The sequence below is a fragment of the Sturnira hondurensis genome, unplaced genomic scaffold, assembly GCF_014824575.4.
Source record: "Sturnira hondurensis isolate 20B ecotype Veracruz unplaced genomic scaffold, ASM1482457v3 Scaffold0006413, whole genome shotgun sequence".
In the NCBI taxonomy this organism is placed as follows: Eukaryota; Metazoa; Chordata; class Mammalia; order Chiroptera; family Phyllostomidae; genus Sturnira; species Sturnira hondurensis.
Window position 1 is genome coordinate 42758897 of NW_028079044.1, and position 23228 is coordinate 42782124.

At 53.4% G+C, this 23228-nt stretch overlaps 1 protein-coding gene across 1 annotated transcript; it reads left to right on the forward strand.

Moving 5' to 3' along the window:
* Positions 1–6866: 6866 nt before the first annotated feature.
* Positions 6867–23069, forward strand: SACK1A (scaffolding CK1 anchoring protein A). The gene is made up of 4 exons (XM_037048472.1): positions 6867–7739; positions 15374–15541; positions 16474–16598; positions 21731–23069. The coding sequence occupies exons 1-4, from the start codon at positions 7260–7262 to the stop codon at positions 22248–22250; spliced, it is 1293 nt and encodes a 430-aa protein (XP_036904367.1). The 5' UTR covers positions 6867–7259; the 3' UTR covers positions 22251–23069.
* The last annotated feature ends 159 nt before the right edge of the window (positions 23070–23228 follow it).

The window sequence follows — 23228 nt, forward strand, 5'->3', positions numbered from 1 at the left end:
GCCTTTTTCTCAGTGGGCTTCTATTAGGTTCATTTGCACAGGAATACAGGTAAAGCTCATTAATCATTGTTAGGCAATAAGGATCAAACAATAGATAACATAACTCTGAGGGCTATTTTGAGTCAGGGTCCGATAGCTAAGGGGCCATAAAACTTTGAGGAACAAACTCACTTCCTGCTCGGACCCTTATCATTTAGTTGAGTACATTCTAAACAAAGCAGGTTTCACAGGATTTTACATATTCTTTCTTAGGCCCGATCACCCAGGGAACCTCCCTTCCCAGCACAGGGCTTCACCACCCTCTGTCATTGTTTCAGGCTTAAGTCAGGGAGGGGAAGGCAGCTAAGAGATTGGCAGACTCCTCCACATGAGGACTCAGGCTATGTCAAAGCTGAGGAGTGAGGGTCCATCACCCCCTTTTGCTGTAGCCCTCCAAGTCCTTCCCTGGGGCCCCGTGTGATTGTGCCTGTCTTAGGTCATTACCCCTTGGGAAATCTCACCCGTCATTGGCTAACCAATCAAGCATTGGGGGCCAGTTATGAAAAAAGGAGCAGAAGCGGTGCTCCTGCCAGGGAGATAAGCTTTGTCTGCTTAGTGGCTTCTGGTCTGAAGGTCGCTCACTCAGCCTTAGCTGTCGGGGTGGGGTGTGGGGGGACGGGGGCTGTTGCAGCTTCTGAAACCAGGCAGGGCAGTTCCCAACAGGGCTCCATGGTCAGAAGGGTCCTGCACTGGGCTTAGTGCTCTGCTGACACCAACTCAAAATTCTTCATGAGTTGACCTTGAACTTGGGCTTTGTGAGTGGAAGCCCAAGGTCGTGTAAGCAAAGAGGTGTTGTGCACTGCAGTCCTTGCTTAGCCATTGGCCCGCAGCTTTCCCATGGGCACAGTGCCCCGTAACACAGAATTCCTGTGGACCCGTGACTGGTTGGAGGTCAGTGGGACTCTAGGTGAAGAGAGGTAAGCACCTTACCTCTAAAACTAGGTCAGCATAATCAGTAAACTATAATTATGTAATAAAAGTATAAAAAAACAAAACTAGGTCAGAGTGATCACAGACCCGAGGGGTCACACTTTCTGTTGTAACCAGTTTGCTTCAAATGCAGAAAAGGGCAATGGAATTCTAAGAAATGTGAATGACCAGGGAATTCTACTACATACTTTCTTTTTTTTCTAGTTAAAGTATTGGGGTGGCATTGGTTAATAAAATTATATAGGTTCCAAGTGTACAGTTGTATGATATATCATCTATATATTGCATTGTGTGCCCACCGCCCCAAATTGTATCTTCTTCTGTTTTAAGAAACATGAATGGCCAAGGAATTCTATCGACCATGTGCTTTTTCACTCGTGTCCCTTCCCTCCGTTGGCGAGCCACTTCCTGCTGACAACCTGGAAGGAAAGAGAAAGAGTTCCATCTCTTTTCTGTTCTTTCTTGCTCATCAGTAAGTCCAAAGCAGACAGTGCAGGTAGAATGTGTACATGTCAAGAATTGAAATAAAAACAGTTGAGTTCGTTTTATGGGGCATTTTCACTTTCTGTTAAGAATGAAACATGTCTGCATATACAAACAAAATACGAACTGTGTCCCTTCAGCGACTCTGCGTACAAGTTAAACGCTCTTATATTTGCATTTAAAATGGCACTGCACAGTATAAAGATAAATGGTGAAATTCATGTTCATAGTTTTTCATTTTAATTTTTTTTACTTGAGCAAACAAAGAAACACCATGAGAAGTTGAGAAGTCATCAGAAAAACTGCAGCAGAAAAGAAAAAGCTTTCAGTCTTAATACTGTTGTTGCCACTGTCCCTCTCGTTTTGAATGAGGGGCCCTGGGTTTCCATTTGGCACGGGGCCCCACAGATTATGCGCTGCACCCTGCCCCCCCCATCACCAGCTATGAATGTTACTGTTTTTTTAAGTTTATGCAGTGACAAAGAGGTGGCACTCCTGGAAGTCTCAGTCACTTCTGGCGGCATGCAAAATGGTACAGGACTTCAGCAATCAGTCTGACAGTTTCCTGTGACGTTATCTACACACCTCCCCTAAAACCCAGCTCCCAGGTATTTATCTAAGTGCAATGAAAACGCACGTTCACACAGAAGCCTGTATGCTAATATTTACAGTGGGGTTATTCATGAATACCCCACACTAGAAGCGACCCCATGCCCTTCAACTGGGAAATGGATAAACAAACTGCGGTGCATCCGTGCAGTGAAATACTGCTCGCCAGTAAAAAGTAGCTGCCCACGGATACACAGCCACAATGAGGACGGACCCCAAGCACCTGTGCTGAGTGAAAGAAGCCAGGCCCAGAAGGCTCACATTATATGGTTCCCTTATAGGGCACTCAGGAATGGGCAAACGTTTAGGGAAAAGTAACAGATCAGCGGGTGCCAGGGGCTGGGAGCTGGGGGAAGCACGTGACACCAGCCGGGCCTCGGGGACTGTTGCAATGCTGGAAATAGTCTGTGTCTCCATCATGGTGGTGGTTACACAACCGTGTTCATCTCTGAAAACTCACAGAGCTGTACAATAACACAGATACATTTTGCTGCATCTAAGTTATATCTCAATTTTTAAAAGCCTCTGCAAATTTGCTAGCCCCCAAATGGGGCCCCCACGGTTCTTCTGCAGGCCAGAAATCTTGAGCAATGGACTGGAACTCGGAAATAGGGAAGCTGAGAGAGCAAAAGGATTTTGCCACTCTGGGCCCCTGGGAATTACACTGGGTGTTCGCTGGGTGCCTAGGATGAGCCCACTGCAGACAGCCCTGGGAAGGCTGCTCCCTTGCTAAGCAATTGAAGAAGGACCTGTGGGTAGCTGGGTGGGTGGGGTTTAGGGTGCCTGGCTGGGCACCCGTTTCCTCTCCCAGCCCATGTCCTCACTTGCCAGCAGAAGCAGCGACTGTTGGGGCTCCTCGCCTGCCTGCACTGACCTGATTACAGGCAGAGTGGATTGATTAGTGTTGACAGTGAGCTATTCATCCATCTAGTTAATTATGCCAACTAATTTTCAACTTAATTGCATGTCTCAGGTCACTGGGTAATGGCGCTGTACAATTTTCATGCCACTGCGGCCTGGATGGGGAACGGAAAAGGAGGCAGCTGCTCCAGGAGGCTGAACAGGCACCCAGTTCCTCCAGGTTCCTGGGCCTCCAGCCCAGGCTCTCAGCCCTTGGCTGCCCCCCCAGACAAGCTCTGCCGGCTCCTGCCCCAGGAGCTCTTAGCCATGCACTCACCTAACAAGCATTGATTGAGTGCCCACTCTATGCCAGCCCCACACTGGGATAGGCACTGGGTGGAGAGGTCCAAAAAGCTAAGTCACGACTTGGTTGACCTCCCTCTCCCACCCCAAATCGCCCACAGTCTGAAGAAGGGGATTCTCACGCAAACCAGCAATTATGGAACCGTCCCAATTCAGGTTGTACATCTTCAGCAGGGGTATCACAGGGGCGATGCTGTGCTCTCCTCGTTGCATTCTATCAAGTGGCTCAAGCTTCCGGTGTGTCCCATTGTGGATAAGGACCCCTCTGACCACTTGACTAGGGTGGTGTCTGACAGGCTCCTACACTGTAAACTGTCAACGGCATCAACTGCGTGAAAAGCTCAGAAAGAAATACCGGTGCTGCCTCAGGCTGAAGCGCAGAGCAGAGATGGGGCAAGGCTGGGGCACGTATTGCCCTGGCCTTCTCCCTTAGATCTCATGCCCTTTGGGGTTCATCCCGTGAAAGAGGCAGAAGGTCCAGTGGTTAGCAGGTGGACTCCAGGACCAGACCACCCCTGCATAGCTCCTGACACTGCCACTTGCTGTCCAGGTGACCTTGAGCAAGTTAGGTGTCTGACCTCTGGGCTGCAGTTTCCTTCGTCCATGAGAAATGGTAATAGCAGACTCATGGGACTGCTGTGGGCATCGAGTGAGTTAACATGTGCAAGGCGCTGAGAAGAGCACCTGGAACACTGGACATGTCCCATGAAGGTCAGCTGTTGTGGACGGAAGGATGAAGACCAGGGAAGTTACTTCCCCAAGGTCACATAGTATCTTAGGCACAATCTGAACGCAGCCGTGCTGGTTCTGACGCATGGAGGCTTCTTTGCTGTTGCACATTCTAGGAATGAAATGCCGTGGGGGAGATGAGACAGAGCCCCCAGCACCGGGCAGGTACAGGTACATTTAGGAAATGCTCACTTACACAGATGGGAATCATGAGAGACCTTGAACTCTTGAGAAATGTTCGAGTGAGTTGTGGAGGTGGAGGCAAAGATTTCCTGCTGAGAGGAGGGGCTGAACGAAGGCAGGGGACTGACTGGGCCTCCCGCATGGATGAGGATCAGTCGCCCCTGAGACCAGTGTTCCTCCGTCTCAGCACTCTGGAACTGGGGACCAGGTGGTTCTTGTCAGCTGTCGCCTGCATTGTGAGGTGTAGCAGCATCCCTGGCTCACACCCACTTGATGACGGTAGCATGACCCCTGAGTGTGACGACCAAAAATGTCTCTGTGCCCTCTGGATGGGAGGATCCAATTGCCCTAATAAAGGAACCCCCAACCCTGCTCATCTGTTATAGGAGCCTGTCTTCTCCTCCTTTTCCTCGTTATCAGGTGCACTCAAGGGCAGAAAAGACTACACATGTCAGGCCACAAGGCAGAGAAGGCAAATCCTTCATAATCCTCAATTCCTGGGGGTGGCAGGTCCTTTGAAGGTGTGGCTCAACAGCTGGCCAGCCTTCCTGGTGCAGACACACAATCCCAGGTAGGGGAATTTGTTATTTCAGTCAGTGGACCCAGCAGGAACAATGACACTTCACACAGTTAGGGTTACAGAGAAGAGGCGAGGGACCCCACTGAGGAGAAACTCTGGCCAGCCATATGACTTTGAGGACAGTCACTTCCCCTCTCTGGGCTGCAGTTCACTCGTTAGTAAGCTGGGGCACTTGAAATACATCCAGGGTTTCTTGCAGATAAGAGGGTGGTTCCCAGCCCCCAGTAAAGAGCCCTGTGATCAATTAGTCATGTCTGCCAGGAGCGCAGGAATGGGGATTAGGAGAGAGGGTGTGTGTGTGCTGTCTATTCTAAAGGACTCAACTAGTCTTGGCACGGCTTTGAGGGGACAATAGGGAGAAAGAGCTTATTACGTCTGTCCTCTTCAAGGTTCCGGGTATTGTGATGAAGAGATAAAATAGAATGAAGGAAAAGTTACGCAAGGTCATGAGTTGAGTTCCTTCAATGTGCTTCAAAAGAGAAGAAGAAATTCTCTTAAAATTCCTTTTATTTGGACTGTGCGTTTGAAAATACTACTCTGCTACTGGACTGAGCCACACGGGCCACGGCTTTGGGGAGGTAACCAATGCTTTTAGCAACTTTCCGCCAAAGAGTAGATATGCCGCAGAGAGACCTCACTCCTCCTGCACTGGCTGCTTGAAGGCAGCACAGCCCTCGGTTTCCAACATAGCTGTCGTAGCAGATATTGGCAGTGCCCTGCTATTCTCCCGTTGGCACTTACCACTCCACCGTCTCCCCCTGTTTGCACCTGTGCCTTCACCTGCAGGCTTTCTCTGGCTTCACGGCTGTGCGCGGTGAGCCCACCGGGCAGGCCAGCGGAGTGGGGAATCCATGGGGCTCCAGGGGCAGCCCTAGACCAATGACAAATGGAGGCTGACAGATAAAACCTGTGGCTTTCTCAACCTTTGGGTAAAAAGAATCTGAGATGGGTTCTACACCACCCCCCGGGGCCCTCACAGGACTGGACCCCACACGTGTTCATAACCCCACTGGGGTGACCTGCTCATTAACACGCCCCAGATGGCTCCCTGCCCTTCCTGCCTCGCTCTCTTCTCCCCCGTCTGTGCTTCTGGGGATCATCTCCCAACTGGCAACCTTTGTATCTGCAGATTCCTCATCTGTGGGTCCCTGTCTGTGGTTTACGCATCCGCAAATTCAACCAACCACTGATCAAGCATTTTCAAAAAAAGATAGAAAAATGTGACATTGTTTCTGACTATGTAAGTTGGGCCTGCAATGGATGCTTCTGTATTGAACATGGACAGACTTTTTTCTTGTCTTTATTCCCTGAATAATACAGGATCACAACTATTTACATAACATTTGCATTGTTGTGGGTGCTAGAAACCGTCTAGAGATTTAGAGTATAAAGGAGGGACATCGTGCCTAGGTGACATGCAAATACTGGCCCATTTCATATAAGGGGCTTGAGCATCCACTCGGTGTCTGTGGGGGTCCTGGAACAACCCCCCTGTAGGTATAGGGGGATGGCCGCACTTGAATCCTACTCTCAGAGTCTGTTTCCGGCAGAACCCAATCATAGACGATCAGGACTGTAGATACCGCATTCCACTGACGTGGAATTGACCATGACCTCACCTGGAAAGAAAATGCGGCTTCTCCCTTGGGAGTTCCCATACTTCAAACACACCCGCCGCCACCTGCCCCTCCGGCAGTGAGACAGATGGATCCCGTGGGTCCCTTGGCCCAGACACAGTGGCAGGGTCCTCTCAGCGCTGGGCCCAGACCTGGAACCACTCTGGGGCCTCTGTTCAAACACGACCACGACAATCACATGCAGGGAAGAGATGGGAGAGAAGAGCTTCTTCAGAGGACAGGGAGGACAAGGAGGACCGGGAACTTGGGTGTTACCAGGAGAAAGGTGCAGCACCTGGCCCGCATCCAGCTTCCATGCTCACACAAGTTGGAAGGCAGATCCCGGGGGCAGCCTGTTCCCCATAGGGACATCCTGGTCTTTGAGGCAGTCGGTGTCTCAACTGAGGGGCACAGGAGGGGATCTGGCTCAGGGATGGTGGTGCTGGGGGAGAACCCCGGGTTTGTAACACAGACCGAGGGTCTCCAGGACAGTTGTGCAACAAGCAAGCGGAAATGTGGCTCGCCGAGGCCTCCCACTGCTTCTGGGAGGGGGGAATCTCCCAGGCTGAGTGTGCCAAGGCGTGACTGAGCCAGCCCCCTGGCCTGTGGGCAGGGCAGGTATCTCTCAGAGATATGCCAACCCCTGTTTGCAGCTGGAGATCTCGGTGAAGCATTGCACAGGACAGACAGCGGGAAATCACTCCCTTAGAGTGGGTGTGAGGGTAGCAGGTAGCCCTGGATCCTGGGTGCACACTGGTCCTGAGATTTGAGTGCCTTCCAGGAGGTCCAGGGGCTCTGCTCCTCCACAGTGGTGTGGCCTGCTTGCCCCTGACATCAAGAACAGCTGGAGTGCCAGCCTCCCCACCACAACTCAGGGGCAGGGCGGCATGAGCCGGTCAAGGCACATGGGCAAGATCCGCAAACGTCTGGAGGATGTCAAGAGCCAGTGGGTCCGGCCAGCCAGGACTGACTTCAGTGACAATGAGAGCGCCCGGCTGGCCACAGACGCCCTCTTGGATGGGGGGCCTGAGGCCTACTGGCAGGTCCTCCTCAAGGAAGGTGAGGTGGACTTCTTGTCCTCCGTGGAGACCCAGTACATCCAGGCCCAGGCCCAGGAGCCCCCCTGCACTCCGGAGACCCCAGGAGGTGCCGAGGCAGAAACCAAGGGACTGGACTCCTGCTCGCTGCAGTCAGGTACCTACTACCCTGTGGCCTCGGAGGGCAGCGAGCCTGCCCTGCTGCACACCTGGGCCTCGGCTGAGAAGCCCTACCTGAAGGAGAAGTCCAGCGCCACCGTGTACTTCCAGATGGACAAGCACAACAACATCAGAGACCTCATCCGCCGCTGCATCGCTCGGACCAACCAGGTAGCGGTGGCCCAACCTGTGTCTCCTTGGCCATGGGCGGGAGGAATGGGGGCTGGTGGAGGAGGGAGTGAGGGGTGCGTCCCGCTTTAAGCAATGGAGTCAGGGATGTCACTTTCTGCCTTACCAGGGATCACTGGCTTCCTGAATCTATCCATCTAGTCTGGGTCCCAGCTGCCACCCCCCTTCACTGAGACCCCCACAATACTTTCCTGCCTGGCCCTCGTCTTCCTTCTCAATGCACAACCACCCGGGCTCCATGCTGCTGGATCACTTCTTCTGTACTTCAAATCTAACTTAGTCCCTTTTCTGCCCAACCACCCATGGGTCCAGATGCCTCACGGTCACTTGTGCACAGACAGGGCTGAGCAAAGTCAGAGAGGACAAGGAACAAGTGGGTACCCCAGTGGCGTGGCCCCTTCATTTGGAAGCATGGAGGCGAGGCACTTGGCCTGGCCTGGGAATTCAGGAAAGGGCTTCCCGAAGAGAGGACTTTGGGTCCTAAGAGGGAGTAGGCATTGGTCGGTCAGGTGAAGACGAGGGGGTCCCAGGCAGAAGGAACAGCGCACTCGAGGGCCCGAACACAGAGCATGGTGGATTTGAGGGTCTGCACGTCACTCAGCATTGAGTGGCAGGAGGTGGGAGAGGAACTGGAGAGGTTGTGAGCCTTGCTAAGGAGTTTGCTCTTCCCACTGTGGGCGACTGGAAGCCATTGAAGGTCTCAGCAGGGGTCACAACCTACTTTCAGGGACAGCCTGTAGCTGGGAATCCAGCCGCCCTGGCATCTCTGTGGGAGCAGCCCGTCCTTAAGCCTGTGTGTGTGTGAGTGTGACAAACTCTGCCTGCAAAGGCCTGACGGGCAACAAAATGGGTGAAGTTCATGGGGACCTCGCGAGGGAGTGGCAGGGTTTGTGGCCAAGGAGAACCCACCCAAAGAGGTGGCCACAGCTCAGCCCTAACAGAGCCAGGTCTTCGGCCTGCCTGCTAGGAGGAGCTGGCCATCCTCATTTCTAGGTGACATCTGGTTTGTGAGCCTTGTCTCAAATTCATAACAGGCTGTGTCGGTGAAAGAAAGGACAGCAGGTGCCTCAGGGCACAGAGGTGAGATTGTGGGGGCTGGGGAGTGTGAGGAAGAACCTTGCTGGGTGGGGCAGAGGGGAAGGAGGCGGACTCAGCCAGGGGATTATGTTTCACATGTCCCAGCCTGGCTTCTCTCCAGGGAGGGTCGCTCACCCTGTGAGCTGGTCGCTCACCCAGCTTCAGCTAAAAATTTCCCCAACACCAGCCATCCTGGCCCCAGGAGAGCAGTGAACTTCCTGTTCCCGCACGGAGAGACTGAGCCAGCACACCTGGAAACAGGCCCTGGAGCTGGAAGGGACCTTAGTCCCGCATGGACTCTAAGGCCTGGGAGGCTAAGGGACTTGCCCCGGGTCGTGACCCCACGTAGGTAGGGCTGGCATTCCTGGGTGCCTGCCTCAGACCATCTGTCAATTACTATTGCCACCCAGCCACAAAAACATGAGACGCTGCTCTGAAGCAGCCCAGTGACAGGAAAAGTCAACATCCCACCCATGTTACCTCTTGTTTAAATTTTCCGTAACTCCACTCCCTTCCCCCCCCCCGCCCCGCACCCAACTATCTACACTTAACCTTCCCACCCCTGGTGGGTTTGTCTGGAGTCTGCTGATTTCACACAGTATTAAACTTGGGACCGCTGCAAAAAAAAAGGCTTACGTGTCTGATTTTTTTAGTTCTTTTCAACATGACCAAATTTTTAAGTTTAAGTGATGATAGACAAAGACAGAGATGGGGCATCTTTACAGATGATGTTTCTTCCCTGGGAGTCCGTCTCGCCCATCTGAAGCTTTGGGAGGGCACGGTGGGCTTCTAGCCCTGTGCTGAAGAGTTGTTTTATGCAGCTGGGTTAGAAGCAGCTACAGCTGACCGCAGGCAGCCACTTATGGCCCGTGACCCAGGACACTGAGAACTCCTGACCACGTTCCAGTCGCGGTGCCTGGAATTCCGCCAGCCCTGCCAGCGTGGCAGAGCAGAGCGAGAAGCCTCCTTCCCTTCAGGCAGCTCCCTGACAACTGCCCTGGGAGAGCAGAGAGGAGAGGGGAGGAGGGCCAAGGGTGGAAGGGAGTGGAGGGGTGGAACACACTTGTGGGTGGCAGCCTTGAGCTTGAGCAACCCTTTGTTCCTGGAAGTGGACAGGAGGTGACTAAGGCAGGCTTCACGAACAGGTGGCCTCTGAGCTGAGACTCGAAGGCTGAGTAAGAGTTTGCCAGGCAGAGAGGGAAGGAAAAGGAATTCCAGGTCTAGGGAGTGTCAAACACCAAGGTCGGGTATGAGGGGACTTGAGGGTCCAGGAGGTGGGAACACACGGTCACCCACCTGGTAAGGACAGACCTGAAGGAGTGATGTGGGTGGGGACAAGGATCAGAAGGTGGTGGGGCTAGAAGGTGCTGTGCCTTATGCCTGGGGCTAACGAGTGAGCAACAGTTCTTTGCTCTTATATGTGCCTGAGGTTTTGCTTCAACCAGGTGCAGCAAGCCACGCAGACAAGGAGGAAGAGGTCTGTGTGCACTGTCCCTAGAAGTAGAAGCCACGCAGGGCCCCAGGCAAAGCACCAGGGTGGTCAGCAGACAGGACAAGCAAGGGGAAAGGATGGGCAGGGCCTTTGTTTTGGTTTTGCAGGAATGACAAAGCAGAGCACAGAGAACAGTGTAAGACTGGCCAGACTGAATCATTTTGGCAGGCTCTGGGCTCTGGGTGGCCCCGAGTTGCCCAGGACCTGGCCCTGGGTGAGTAAGGGCAGGGCTACGTGCTGTGCGTGAGTTAAATAAGGGGGCAGTTGGAGTATGGGCTCTGTCTTGCTTGCTTTGCATCTCAAAGATGTGCTCAGAGGCAAGGTGTTTGCTGTCTCTAGAAATCTGCTGCCTCCGGGATGTCAAACACCATAAAATGTGAAAAACAAAGCCTTGTTAGTACACTCTCCAAATGTGGCCATGGATCCTGAGACCCTTTCACTCAGGCCCTTTTTAACCTCTTATCTGTGCCAGGCCCATCTACAATGTCTCTGTATACTTCCACCCGAACAGCGTATCACAGCAGATTGCCACAGAAGCAGACAGGCAACGCAAGCCGTCTGGGAAGCCAGACGCCACAGGGATTTACAGCCCAGTACGACAGCGCCACTCTGCTCGCTGCATTCTGTTGTTGTTCTGGAAGATACAGTTATTTTTCATGAAAGTGGTTATTTATGTTAAACACGTAATGGGCTTAATATTGTTTTAAGTAGCTAATGTTAGTTATTCACAAATAACTAAAACATACACATTTTTAAATGTCCTCAGTTTTAGTTTCTAGTACGGCAAATATCAACGGCTTTAATCCACATGAACCAAGGCTCTTTGGAATCCTCAGTGATTTTTTAAGAGTGTGAGGGGTCCTGAGACCAGAAAGCTGAAGAACTTCGGAAGGCAAGCTTCCTCTGCTCGCTCAAACCCCTCTCCTTCTGCCCCTCCCTTTCTCTGGGCAAGAAATACAGATTCACTGCAGAAAGAAATTCGAAGGAGCCCTCTGGGAGGGTGGGTGGGTGGAGGGGCCTGCAGCGGAACCAGGAGGAAGAAGCTCCCCACCCACACAGATTCCGGCTGAGACCCCGCCCTGGACGGGCTGTGTCCCCCTTACTCTTCCCCTGACACACACACATTACTGGGTCACTGCCAGCTGGTCTGAGGGAGGGGGGCAGTGGGCAGAGGGAGGAGGGTCTAGGGTCAGGCAGGGACCGAGGGAGGCCGCCAGAGCAGAAAGGCTCAGGGAGACAAGGACTCCTGGAAGGCAGCCCAGAGGCTTTGCTGACATCCCGGGGAGAGAGAACGGTCTCTTCTGTCAAGAACTTGGGGGAGGAGGCACTGGTCCTTCAGCAGAGAGGACCGTGGCGTTACTGGTGTCATGAATGTGTGCAGGTACTTAATCACGCACAGCAGGGCACGGTCCCCCAGGGTCATGTGTCTGGCCCCAAGAGTGCGTTTGCTGCCTTGCGGCCCAGGGTGAGCGGTTTCGAGGCAGGCCCCGCCCCATCCCGGTGCCGCACAGCAAGGACCAGAAGGGCAGCTCCGAGTGGGTGCCAGCCACCTCCTGGGCTGGCTGTAGCTGGGGAGGGAGGCACATGGCTATCACTGGTACTGTTGAAGGAAAACGACCGCCACAGTCCGCGGGTCAGTCATGACCGCTGCTTTGGGCTTTGTGCTTGTCTATCTGCACACTGATCTCTTTCCCTCACTGCAACCTAGTGGACATACCCTCGTTCTGTGTTGTGTGTGTGTGCATCTAATTCATTAATTGTTAATACGTGTTTGTTGAGCATGTATTACGTGGCAAGTTTTATTTTACCATTTCATCCAGTCTTAGAGTTTCTATATCACCATGGTAATTGTCGTAGTAATTGACCCGTCAATAGACCACCGTTTAAATGAGGAAGTGTTAGGGTGGTCGGTGATGCAGGGGCTGGGAAGGAATTCACAACGAAAAAGAAGCACAGGGGGGAAAGGTTTTGTTTTGACTTTTCCAAGGGAGGGGCAGGGCTGGGCGTGGAGACCTGCACCAGCCCCGAGGGGTCGTGGGGCCGTGAGTTTTTACTGGGCTATGGGGTGGCTGCAGAGCGGCTTGTTCTGATGTTATCTTCGGGTGCCGAGTCTGGGTGTCTGGTCAGTGAGGCCTGGGGTCTGGTCGTGGCGGCCTGGTGTGTCCCGTTTCTGGTCTGTCCGGTTTCGTGTGTTCCCGGAACCTCTGCGCCTTCAGGGCACTTCCAGTAATTTCTAGTCCTGTGGATAGAGGCCCATAGAGCAGTTAGGGTCAGTCATGCTTGGGGTTCTTGTTAGCTTTGGGAAAGAGCCTGAGAAAGTGGCTTTTGTCCTAGTAGGAAGGATTCGTCACTGGATGACAAAAAGAAGTCTAGTTCTGCTCCAGTTCCACTGTGTGGGGGTGTTTTCCCACACCACCAAGCGCTTCTCTGACACCAGCTGGGTGCCCTCCAATTCAACTCACGCCACTCACAACATGACCTGTGCTTTGGACCGACCAGCTACAGGTTAGAGATTCCAATGCCCTCTTCTGTGGGTTTGATTAAATTCCTAGGGTGGCTCACCACACTCATAGAAACATTTTAGTTACTAGACAACCAATTCATTACAAAAGGACGTAACTCAGGAAGATTGAGATAGAAGCGACACATAGGGCAGGTACGGGAAAAGGGCCCGAGCGCCCAGGCCCTCTCCCAGCCCAGCACTCGCCCCAAATCCTCACTTGTCCACTGACCTGGAAGCTCTCTGAACCCATTCTTCTGGGTCTTTCTGGAGGCTTCATTACATACATACAGTTGATTATATCATTGGCCATTGGTGATTGATCCAACTTCTAGCTCCCTTTCCATCTCAGGGGCTGGAGGGAGGGGGAGGGGGGAGCGGGGGCTGAAAGCCACACTCCTGGCATCACAGGTGGGATCTTCCGGTGACCAGCCCCACCCTCCAGTTTGGCCTGTGGTTTCACATGCTGTGACTGCTCCCATCACTCAGGACTTTCCGAGGTTTTTCGGAGCTCGGTGCCAGCCACAGGATTAAGGCAAACTATGCATTTCTTACTATAAATTACAGTACCACAGAAAGTGACCCCAAATGAGCACAAGAGGGAGACTATGCATTGGCATCCACAGTGGAGAAGTCAAGGGTAGGACTGGCTGCAGTCACGGCTGAAACCGGATGGTCAAATGATGCCATGGCAATTGGTCCCCACCCCTGGGCTTGCTCTCTTCAGGGCTGGCTTTGTGTTCAGGCAGGTTGTCCCCACGTGGTGGCCAGCTGCTGCCAGCTGCTGTAGTTTACAGCCCGCTCTCTGAGCAACCCCAGTAAAACGAATGCCTCCCCAAGAGTCCCAGCAAAAGTCCTAGGCTGACCCTCATTAGATACTTTGTTCAGATCGTGTGGCCACCCCCGTGCCAATCTCTGGGGCCAGTGGGGGATGCAGTGTTCTCACTGGTCTGGCCTTGGGGATGTGCCCTCCCCATGCTCAATCCAGGGCGGGGCAGAAATCCCACCCAAACCACACCGATTATGGAGAAAAGGTGATCTTTTACATTTTATTTTTCAATTGCAGTTTACATGCACTACTATTTTGTATTGGTTCCAGGTGTACAGCACTGTGGTCAGATGATCATACACTTTACGAAGCATTGCCCTGGTATTTCCAGTGCCCACCTGGAATAACTACACGTAGTTATTACGATATTGTTGACTGAATTCCCTGTGCTGTACTTTACATCCCTGTGACTACTCTGTGATTACCGATTTCTACTCCTTAATCCCGTCACGCTTTCCCCGCAGGCCCCCCAATCCACTCCCGCTCTGGCGACCGTCAGTTTGTTCTCCGTGTCTATGAGTCTGTTTCTGTTTTGTCTGTTTCTTAATTTTGTTCCGTAGATTCCATCTATAAGTGAAATCATATGGTGGAGAAGAAGTGATTTCTTCCTGTGGAGTGTGGTGCTGTTGTTAGAAGGAGAGGGGTGCATGCTGGGTAGGCAGGATCACATAAGTCTCTCCCGCTTCCTGGGTATCTAGGGCTTCCCACTCCTTGAGTTTCCGTTGTGATGGAAGAAGACACAGTTACTGCTGGCAGAGCAGGAGTCCCCTCGCCCCACTGGCCAGTCTAGTTTATGTGTGGGTTGGAGGGGAGGTTCTCTTGCTCTGGCCAGGTGGCTCAGTTGGTTAGAGCATTGTCCTGATATGCCAAGGTTGTGGGTAAGATCCCCAGTCAGGACACAATAAAAGATAAGTGGAATGACAAATTGATGTTTCTCTCTCTCATTCTCCCTTCCTCTCTCTCTCTCTAAAATCAATAAATTATATATATATATAGTCTCTACAAGGATTATGGTTGAGGCAACGATTCCACAGCTTAAAAACATTTGAAAACCAGTGGCCACAGAGCACCCTCGAGCTGCAGATGCCTGAGAACTCATGAAGTTAAATCTACCCCTCTCCTTTAAACCTACCTGGCCACCTCCCCTTCTTCTCTTCCCCTCTCTTTATGCTTTCTCTCCTCCCTGCTCAGCATCCTCATTCCCACCATCGGCAGAGAGGCCAGCGGAGCATGGTGGGGCTGGAGGGTGGAGCAGAACAGAAGCAGGAGCCTCCTCCCCAGCTGCCAGGCCNATATATAGTCTCTACAAGGATTATGGTTGAGGCAATGATTCCACAGCTTAAAAACATTTGAAAACCAGTGGCCACAGAGCACCCTCGAGCTGCAGATGCCTGAGAACTTATGAAGTTAAATCTACCCCTCTCCTTTAAACCTACCTGGCCACCTCCCCTTCTTCTCTTCCCCTCTCTTTATGCTTTCTCTCCTCCCTGCTCAGCATCCTCATTCCCACCATCGGCAGAGAGGCCAGCGGAGCATGGTGGGGCTGGAGGGTGGAGCAGAACAGAAGCAGGAGCCTCCTCCCCAGCTGCCAGGCCCTCCCTCAAACCCACCTCCCTTTCCCTCTAACTCAGACCCAGTGGGACCAGCTCTCCCAGGCCCATGGGAACTGAGGGACTTTGGCTGACTCTTCTGGTATTGGACCACTCTTCCCCGCCCAGGTTCTGGCCGTCCTGATGGACGTGTTCACAGACATGGAGATCTTCTGTGACATTCTGGAGGCGGCCAACAAGCGCGGGGTGTTCGTCTGTGTGCTCCTGGACCAGGGAGGTGTGAGGCTCTTCCAGGAGATGTGTGACAAAGCGCAGATCTCAGACGGTCACCTCAAGGTAGGGGCCCCGAGGAGAGCCCGGGAGGTGCCTGTGTGAGAGCAAGACAGGCTGTGCTGCGGTAACAACCCTCCCCCACCGTCAATGGCTTCACGCAGTAAAGGTTTATTTCTTGCTCAGAGTGTAGGCCAGGCCGCCCTCCCTCGTCTTGTAGCTACTTCATGAGGAATATGTGGCCTCCTGGGCTGCAGTGATGGGAGACAGGGGGCAGGAGGGTCCTGCGGGAAGAAGACCCGACCTGGCAGAGATTTTCATCGCTTCTGCCCACAGCCCTTTGACCTCACCTAGCTGCCTGGAGAGGCTGGAGGTGCCATTGTCCCTGAGCACGCCCAGCAGCTGCAGGCTTTCCCATGGTCTCAGCAGTGCCCCCCACCCCCCACTCTGAGAGCCCCAAGCTTCCCCTGCCAGTCATTTCTCCGGCCTCCCAAGGGCTCCGTGAGGGCTGGGGCAGCAGACGCTGTGGGGGAGGAAGGGGACAAACAGGACCCACAGTGATTTGGGTCGAGGACACGCCTTTTTTTTGTTGTTCAGCCCTGGCTGCTCTGAGCCTTCCCTCTGACCAGCCTGGGGTCAGGGACTCAGGTCACTAAAGTCACCTGCAGGGCAGGGCTGGGCCTGCCTGACCTCTGTGGTCCAGGGGAGCCTGGACTGAGGGCTCCAGGGGCACCAGGCCCTTGTCTTCTCTTTTCTGCTTTTTAAAAGTTCTACCTTCTCCCACTTCCTTTTCCTGCTCCATTACTTTGAGTAATGTTAGGACAGTGAAGGAAATTTAGAAAATTGGGCCAAGTCCAAAACTAAAATGGCCATAACCCCACCACCTAGAGACACCCCTGTTTATATGTTGGTACGCACCCTCCCAGACTTTGTCCAAGGCAAGCGTGTGTCCGTAAACACATAATTAACGAGCGATGCCTGGACCTTCCTTCCAACAGAACATCTCCATCCGGAGTGTGGAGGCAGAAGTGTACTGTGCCAAATCCGGCCGGAAGTTCACTGGCCAGATCCAGGAGAAGTTCATCATCTCGGACTGGAGATATGTCCTCTCGGGGTCGTACAGGTGAGCCCTGGGTTTCAGCTGTGTGCGGGGCTTCGTGGAGGCCAAGGCTGAGTGTGGTGCAGACTAGCCCCCGGTGCTCAGGCCCACCCGCTGCCAGCGGCCACCAGGAAGGAGGATGAGCCTGGGCAAAAGGGCAGAAATGAGCCTCTCCCAGGAGGACTTCGGGGTAGAGGGGCACAATCCAGTGCCTCAGTTTCCCTTGATATTACAACAAGACACAGAATCCGCTTATTCCCTCCTTAGCTCTCTCAGGGGGGATTATAAAACCCTGCAATTTGTTTCAGGGTGTGTGTGGTCCCCATTTTATTTTCAAGTGTTTTATTTTAATATAACAAATGTATTGAGATATAATTCAAATACCAGGTAATTCACCCATTTAAAGTGCACAATTCAATTCTTTTTATGGCATCACTTTCCTTATCTGTTAAATGGGGGGGTGGGGGTAACAATACCTTCCCTTGCAGATAAAGTTTGCAAGACAGGTGGCATAGCTCCTAGCATGTAGTAGGTGCTCAATAAATGATTCCCATTAGCCAGCCAGTTCTCTGGCAAGGGCCTGAGGGAAGGGCACAGATCTGAAAGGGTGAGTCCTGGGGGGCTACCAAGCAAGACAGGCCTGAATGATATCAGCTTGGCTGGGGGAGGAGACATGTGGTCCCCCAAGAAGACTGGAGGGCACCAAGATAGCCTTCCTCTCACTTCGGAATGACCGAGGCTTGCTGAACTGTCACAGTGTCCTAGATAAATGACAAACACCCCTCTCTGTGGCCCCCAACCACCAGCTTTCGGTCCCTTCTCCCCTTCCCTGTCAGAGCATCACCAAATTCTGCAGGACCTACGGGTGGTACCTGGACTAGAAGCGGCAGCAGCCCAGCCTACGAGTCAGGTGGCTTAAGTTCAGTTCCCAGCTCTGTTTCTCAAATTCCTTCGGCTGAAATTATCTCTTATGTCCAAGACCTATATATTCTGGGATGTCTTGGCCGCATCCCTTCACCATTAAGCAGTCACTCCCCATACTCAACCCCTAGCAACCACTTGCGAGACTGGCAAGAGGCTTATTGAGCCATTAAAAAGACTTCCATATGGTTGAAACAGACAGAGAAAGAAATTCTAAAAGAGAGAGTGAAGAGGGGGAAATTGTATTTTTGTTAGGGGATGTAAGCCCAGTTTTCAGTGGCATCGGTCCTTCCAGAACTCACCTCCAGTGCTGGCCCGGCCCTCAGTGCTGGTGAATGAAGCCCAGTTAACCTTGGTGAGCTTTGTGCCAGGCCCCAGGTGCATTTCAACATTTAAGTTCTTGTTGAGGGTCTTGCCCCAGCACAGGCGCTGTTACCAGGTGCTGGAGACACAGAACTCCTCTCCCCTCAAAAGACGTGGGTAAGTGGCCACGGAGTCAGGCGATGTGCGCTCTAGGATCAGGGTGAGCTGAGAAGGTGCTCTGGGGTCAGACAGGAGGGAGCCCCCCTTCTGCTCCCAGGTCTCAGAGGTGGGAGCGGGCCTTGGAGCAAGAGAAAGGTTGGGATGGGGATGAGGGGCAAAATGAGGCAGCTGGAACAGCATGAGGAACAGCATGATACCTACCAGCATGGCTTCTAACTGGCCCCTGAGTCTACTCCTGCCCTGACCCACACTACCACCTCTGGGCTTCCTCTGCCCAGAGCAGAAGGATTTCTAAGCACAAACCAGATTGAATCAACATTACGATCCTTCCACGCTTGTCACTGATCATAGGACAAAATCCACATTCTTACCATGGTCTCTGTCTCATCGAGAATCTTCTTCCCCCTCCACCGTGCTGCAACCACACCAGCCTCCTCCCAGGCCTTTCATGCCCTTTCATGCCCCAGACCCTTTGCACTTGCTGTTTCACTCCTCTGCTGGAGAGCTCATCCCTATTGTCTCCATCCTGCTAACTTACTGTGCAGGTGGCAGCTTCTAAGTCATTCCCTAGAGAACTTCTCTGTGGACCTGTTTAGCCAACGTTATGAACAACGCGCTCCCAGAACCTGGACTGGGTCTGTTTCCCTCTCTGTCGCACTCCTGGCAGGAAGCACAGTTGATACAGTGTCTGCACATCCCACGTGAATGAAGCAGTGAGCGAAAGTCCATGTCAGCTCCTGGCCAGCCAGGGTGGCTAGAGAAACAGAGCTTTTCAAACTGTGCATGAAAACACTTAGTGGATGATGCCTGGCTTTTCCTTTTTTTTTTTTTTAATGAAATAGGCGAGAGGAAGAATACTCAGAGCACATCGAGGTAAGGGAGGTTCTGGGAGTTACTCTGAGGTTATGCACGTATTTGTGTATGTGACTAGGCCATGGTGTGCAATGTGTCTCTCCAGCGGGAGCTAAGCCTGAAGAGGAACAGGCAGGAGTTGCCCTACCAGAGATCAGGACTCATCACAGAGCTGTCTCAGTTTGTCTCGGTTACTGCAGCTCCCTGGCAAGACAAACTGACAAACGCAACAGACAGGAAAAGCCCAGGCACAGACTCACGGCACACAGGGCAGGGCGCCCCAGGGCCGCGGGGAGAGACAGAGCTGGCTGGAAAACAATAGTACTCCACAAGAAAAATCTGATTTCTGTTTCACACATGTACAAAAAAATCCACCTCTCTTAGATGAAAAGGACTTAAATGTCAAAAATGAACTTTAAAACTCTTAGTAGAAAGCATAGACAATTTTAAATTATTTTTAAAGACTTTATTTATTTACTTTTAGAGAGGGGAAAGGAGGGAGGAAGAGCACAAGAGAAACATCAGTCAGCTTCCTCTTGCAAGGCCCCAGCATGTGCCCTGACCAGGGATTGAACTGGCATGCCTTTGGGCCGCAGGCCAGTGCTCAACCCACTGAGCCACACCAGCCAGGGCAGATGATTTTTTTTAGAATTTAGGGTAAGGACTAGCTGTCTGTGTTAAACAGAAACCAAAAATGCACCGACTGTAAAGGATTGCTAAATGTGCTCATATTACAGTGAAGAGCCTTGGTTCGTGGAAAGACATCTTCAAGAAAGTAGAAAGTCGGGTTACAAACCGGAAGCAAGTTTTTATGGTGCCCTGATGGAATCCTGTCAAGAGCCACAAAGAACTCCTATGAGTCACAACAGAAGTGTAGGCGAGGGACGTGAGCGGGCACTTCGCCAGGGGGACGTATGTGAAAGTACAGGATGATGACATGTTCAGCATCAGTGGGGTCAGGAATATGCAAATCCAGGCTAGAATGAGTTACCATTTTATACCTCTTCAACGAGCAAAAAAAAAAAAAAATAGACAATGATAGATGTTGGATTTACAGGATCTTTGATGTGGTTAAGTGCAATTATTGTTAACATGCTAGGGGGAGAAAGAGAGGGAGAGAAACATCAGTGAGCACCTGCCTGCAAATGGGGACCTGGCCTACAACCCAGGCTTGTGCTCTGACTGGGAATTGAACCAGTGACCTTTCAGTGTATAGGCCTGTGCTCAATTCTCTGAGCCACACCCGCCCGGCCCACTAGCTTTTATTTTATGTGGTGGGTTCATAGGTACTTATTACATTAAAATAATGAAGTGAATAGCTACATTCATGAAAATGGGCCCAGAACGGACCAAAGATGGGAGTGGGTCTTCAGCCAAAGATTATGATTAAGTCAATTCCATGTGATTAAGGGTCAAAACCCAATAAAAAGAAAACATTTCGTACAATGGGTGGGATAAAAGGAAGGGTAAAAGCTAGCACGCAGGTTGCTTGGACGCGTAGAGTAAGCGAGGGGGATCTCTGCATGGTGCGTGGGGTGGGGCGTGCAGGTGCCACGGGATGCTTGGGGACACGGGGGCCCGTGGGGATGGGGGTGCACAAGAGGTTGGGGTGGGGGCACAGGGTGCACAAGATGTACAGATAGGGACCTGAAATGTCACCGGGGCACATTTGGACATGCTTTGCCCCACAAAGAGCGTAGTCGTTGGCCTAATCTGGCCTGATTCCAAACATGCAGGGCGTCCTATTTCTTAACGTAGCCAGGGGTCCTACTGTCCCTGTCATTGCCACCTTCCCGATCACCTGGCTGGCCCTTAGCCCAGCATCAGCTGCTCAGCAGTCTGGGGCCCTGTGGGTGGCTCCCAGGCAGGAAGTGCGGTTTAAACAAAGCCTCATTGTTCTTCTCAGTATTGCCCCAGCCTCCTGGGGGCCCTGCCCTGCCCCCCAGGCCCTGCTGAGGCCAGAGGCAGACGGGGTGGGGGGGGTGGGGGGGGTGGATAGAGGCTGAGGCTTTGGTGGGGGCTGTTTCTGCCCAGCCCTGGCGCTGTCCCTGAGGATGACCTGTCCTCCCCTGACTAAGGGCCCCCATCGCTCGCCATGCCCAGGTCCACATTGTCAGGGATGCAGGAACCTCTAACCTGATGCTCGTGGTGGGTCTTCTGTGCTGTCACCAGACATTTTCAAGGGTTTTCTTTTTGTGGTGGTTGGGGGGGTTCCCATCAGAAATCGAAAGAAATTTTGTTACGTCAAGGAATCATAAAAGCTAATATATAAATGCCTTGGGCGTCTTGTTTTCACTTAAAACCTGCAGGTGGGCGGAGGGACATGACCTCTGCCGGAGGGTGTCCTCTCATGGGTTTCCCAGCAAATGCACTCGCAGCCCATCCCTGTGGGCTCGCCCTGTGTTCCCTCTCCCCACTCCCAAAGAGCGTAGGATTCTCCCTCCCCACAAAGATTCTCGCAGACCTACAGCCCCTGCCCTCCAAGGAGCGGCTGACCTCTCCAGCCCCCTGTGTGCTTAGAAGAAGCAGGTGTTCCCACTGTCGCAGGTGCGGCCACCAGTAACTAGATGACTCATATGAGCACAGAGTCCAGGACACCAGGACTCAGTGGGCACCAGAGCCTGTGGGCCATCCGCAGGGGGGCACTGACCTGAGGCCAGAGAGCCACTCGGGCAGCTTCATCACTCACCAGCGGGCATTTGTGAAAGGGGCCCCATGGTCTCCCTCCAGGGCTTCCGCCAGGATGAAAGGAGGCAGCACAGCGGGGCAGTGGGCGTGGGAATCCCCCCCTTACTACTCCAACTGTTGCCCGGAATTGCTCCAAGGGAGGTCCCAGAGGCCCAGCGGTGGCCCTCCACCCCACCCCCACCCCCACCCTCACTCTCTCCTCCTTCCCACAGCTTCACCTGGCTCTGCGGACACGTCCACCGGAACATCCTCTCCAAGTTCACGGGCCAGGCGGTGGAGCTGTTTGACGAGGAGTTCCGCCACCTGTTCGCCTCCTCCAAGCCGGTGCTGGGCCTGACGTCCCCTCGGCTGGTCGCACCCCTGCAGCCCCGAGTGGGACCCAGCCCCCAGCCTGGCCGCCTCAGCGGCAGCAGCTGCTCCACCAGTGACCCCTTCAGCAGCCCCTCCACGGGAAGCAACCCCCAGGACCGGAGCCTGTCCTTGTCCTCAGGGCCGGGCAGCCCCCTGGCCCCGAACCCACCTCCGCCTCCCAGGTTTCAGCTCCACCACGGCCTTTGGGGGGCCCTGAGCCCACAGGCCCGCTTCCCCCTGCGGCCCCACTACGGGCTGCCGGCTCTCTACAGTGACCTCAACGCCTGCAGGCCCCTGCGGCTGCAGTTCGGGCACCTGGGCCTGGTGCCCAGGGTGGCCCACATCTGGAGGCCGTTTCTACAGGCACCCCCTCACTTCTGAAGGGGGCCCTGTCCCCAGCTGCCCTCCCAGGATGCCGGATGGACTGGCCCAAGGGCCCCTCCTCAACAATTCGCAGCCTTGCCCCTGCTTCCCTCTGAGTGACAGGCTCTTGGGCAACACGCTCGCCAGTGTTTCCACATTCCCAGGCCTGAGACCATTCACTTGCCAACCCTCCCCGCCCCCATCGCTGGGTTCTCCCCTCTCTAGTTTGGCCCATGCAGCACATTCCAGAAGGTTCCAGGTGGTAGGGGGTGGAGAACCAGAGGACAAAACTGGGACAGTAGATAGAGCCCCTTTCTTCCACAGAGCCGGCCGGTGCTTTACTATGGCCATCCTTCGAATCTCCCTAACATAAGGAGGGACAGACGCAGCCCACGTTTTACGTACGGGTAAACTGAGGCACTGAGCAGCTGAGGGTGGGTGAGACCAGTGTGCTTTGTGTCCCAGTTCGCAGGAGCAGTCCACTCTCCAGGGGTGTGGGGGAGAGAAACCAGGAGGAGGACCGGGAACATTCTGGACAATTCTACGAGAGGTGGGGCAGCTCCTGCTCGGTTGAAAGGTGTGATACTGGGGATCCCTCGGCCCCATGAGTGAGGGGTGGGGCCCCAGGGCTGCCACTGTTAAGTTGTGTCGGGCTGGTCAAGATCATAGGCACCAGAGGTGGGGCAAGCCAGGGCATCGAGGGGACGGAGTTGGAGAAGGCAGCTTAGCAGCTCAGTGTTGGGGATCAATCGCTTCCAGGCAGAAGCAACAAGAGCCGGGTGCAGTTGGTCTGGGAGGAGCACCCCGCAAGGTGGGCCCCCTGCCAGCCCGGGCTCCTAAGAGACCAGTGAGCAGGCCCTCCCACTCCCAGCCCACCCACCCGCAGTGCATAGGAGGATGAGCAACAAGCGGACCCTCGCCGTCAGAGCCCCTGAGACCGGGGTGGTTTCTTGTGGCACCGAAACCCAGCCTCACCCGACAGATACAACCTTGGGA

Coding starts and splice junctions, on each gene's coding strand:
- SACK1A (XM_037048472.1), top strand. CDS start 7,260: ATGAGCCGGTCAAGGCACATGGGCAAGATCCGCAAACGTCTGGAGGAT. Junction 7,740..15,373: donor GCATCGCTCGGACCAACCAG/GTAGCGGTGGCC, acceptor TTCCCCGCCCAG/GTTCTGGCCGTCCTGATGGA. Junction 15,542..16,473: donor TCTCAGACGGTCACCTCAAG/GTAGGGGCCCCG, acceptor TCCTTCCAACAG/AACATCTCCATCCGGAGTGT.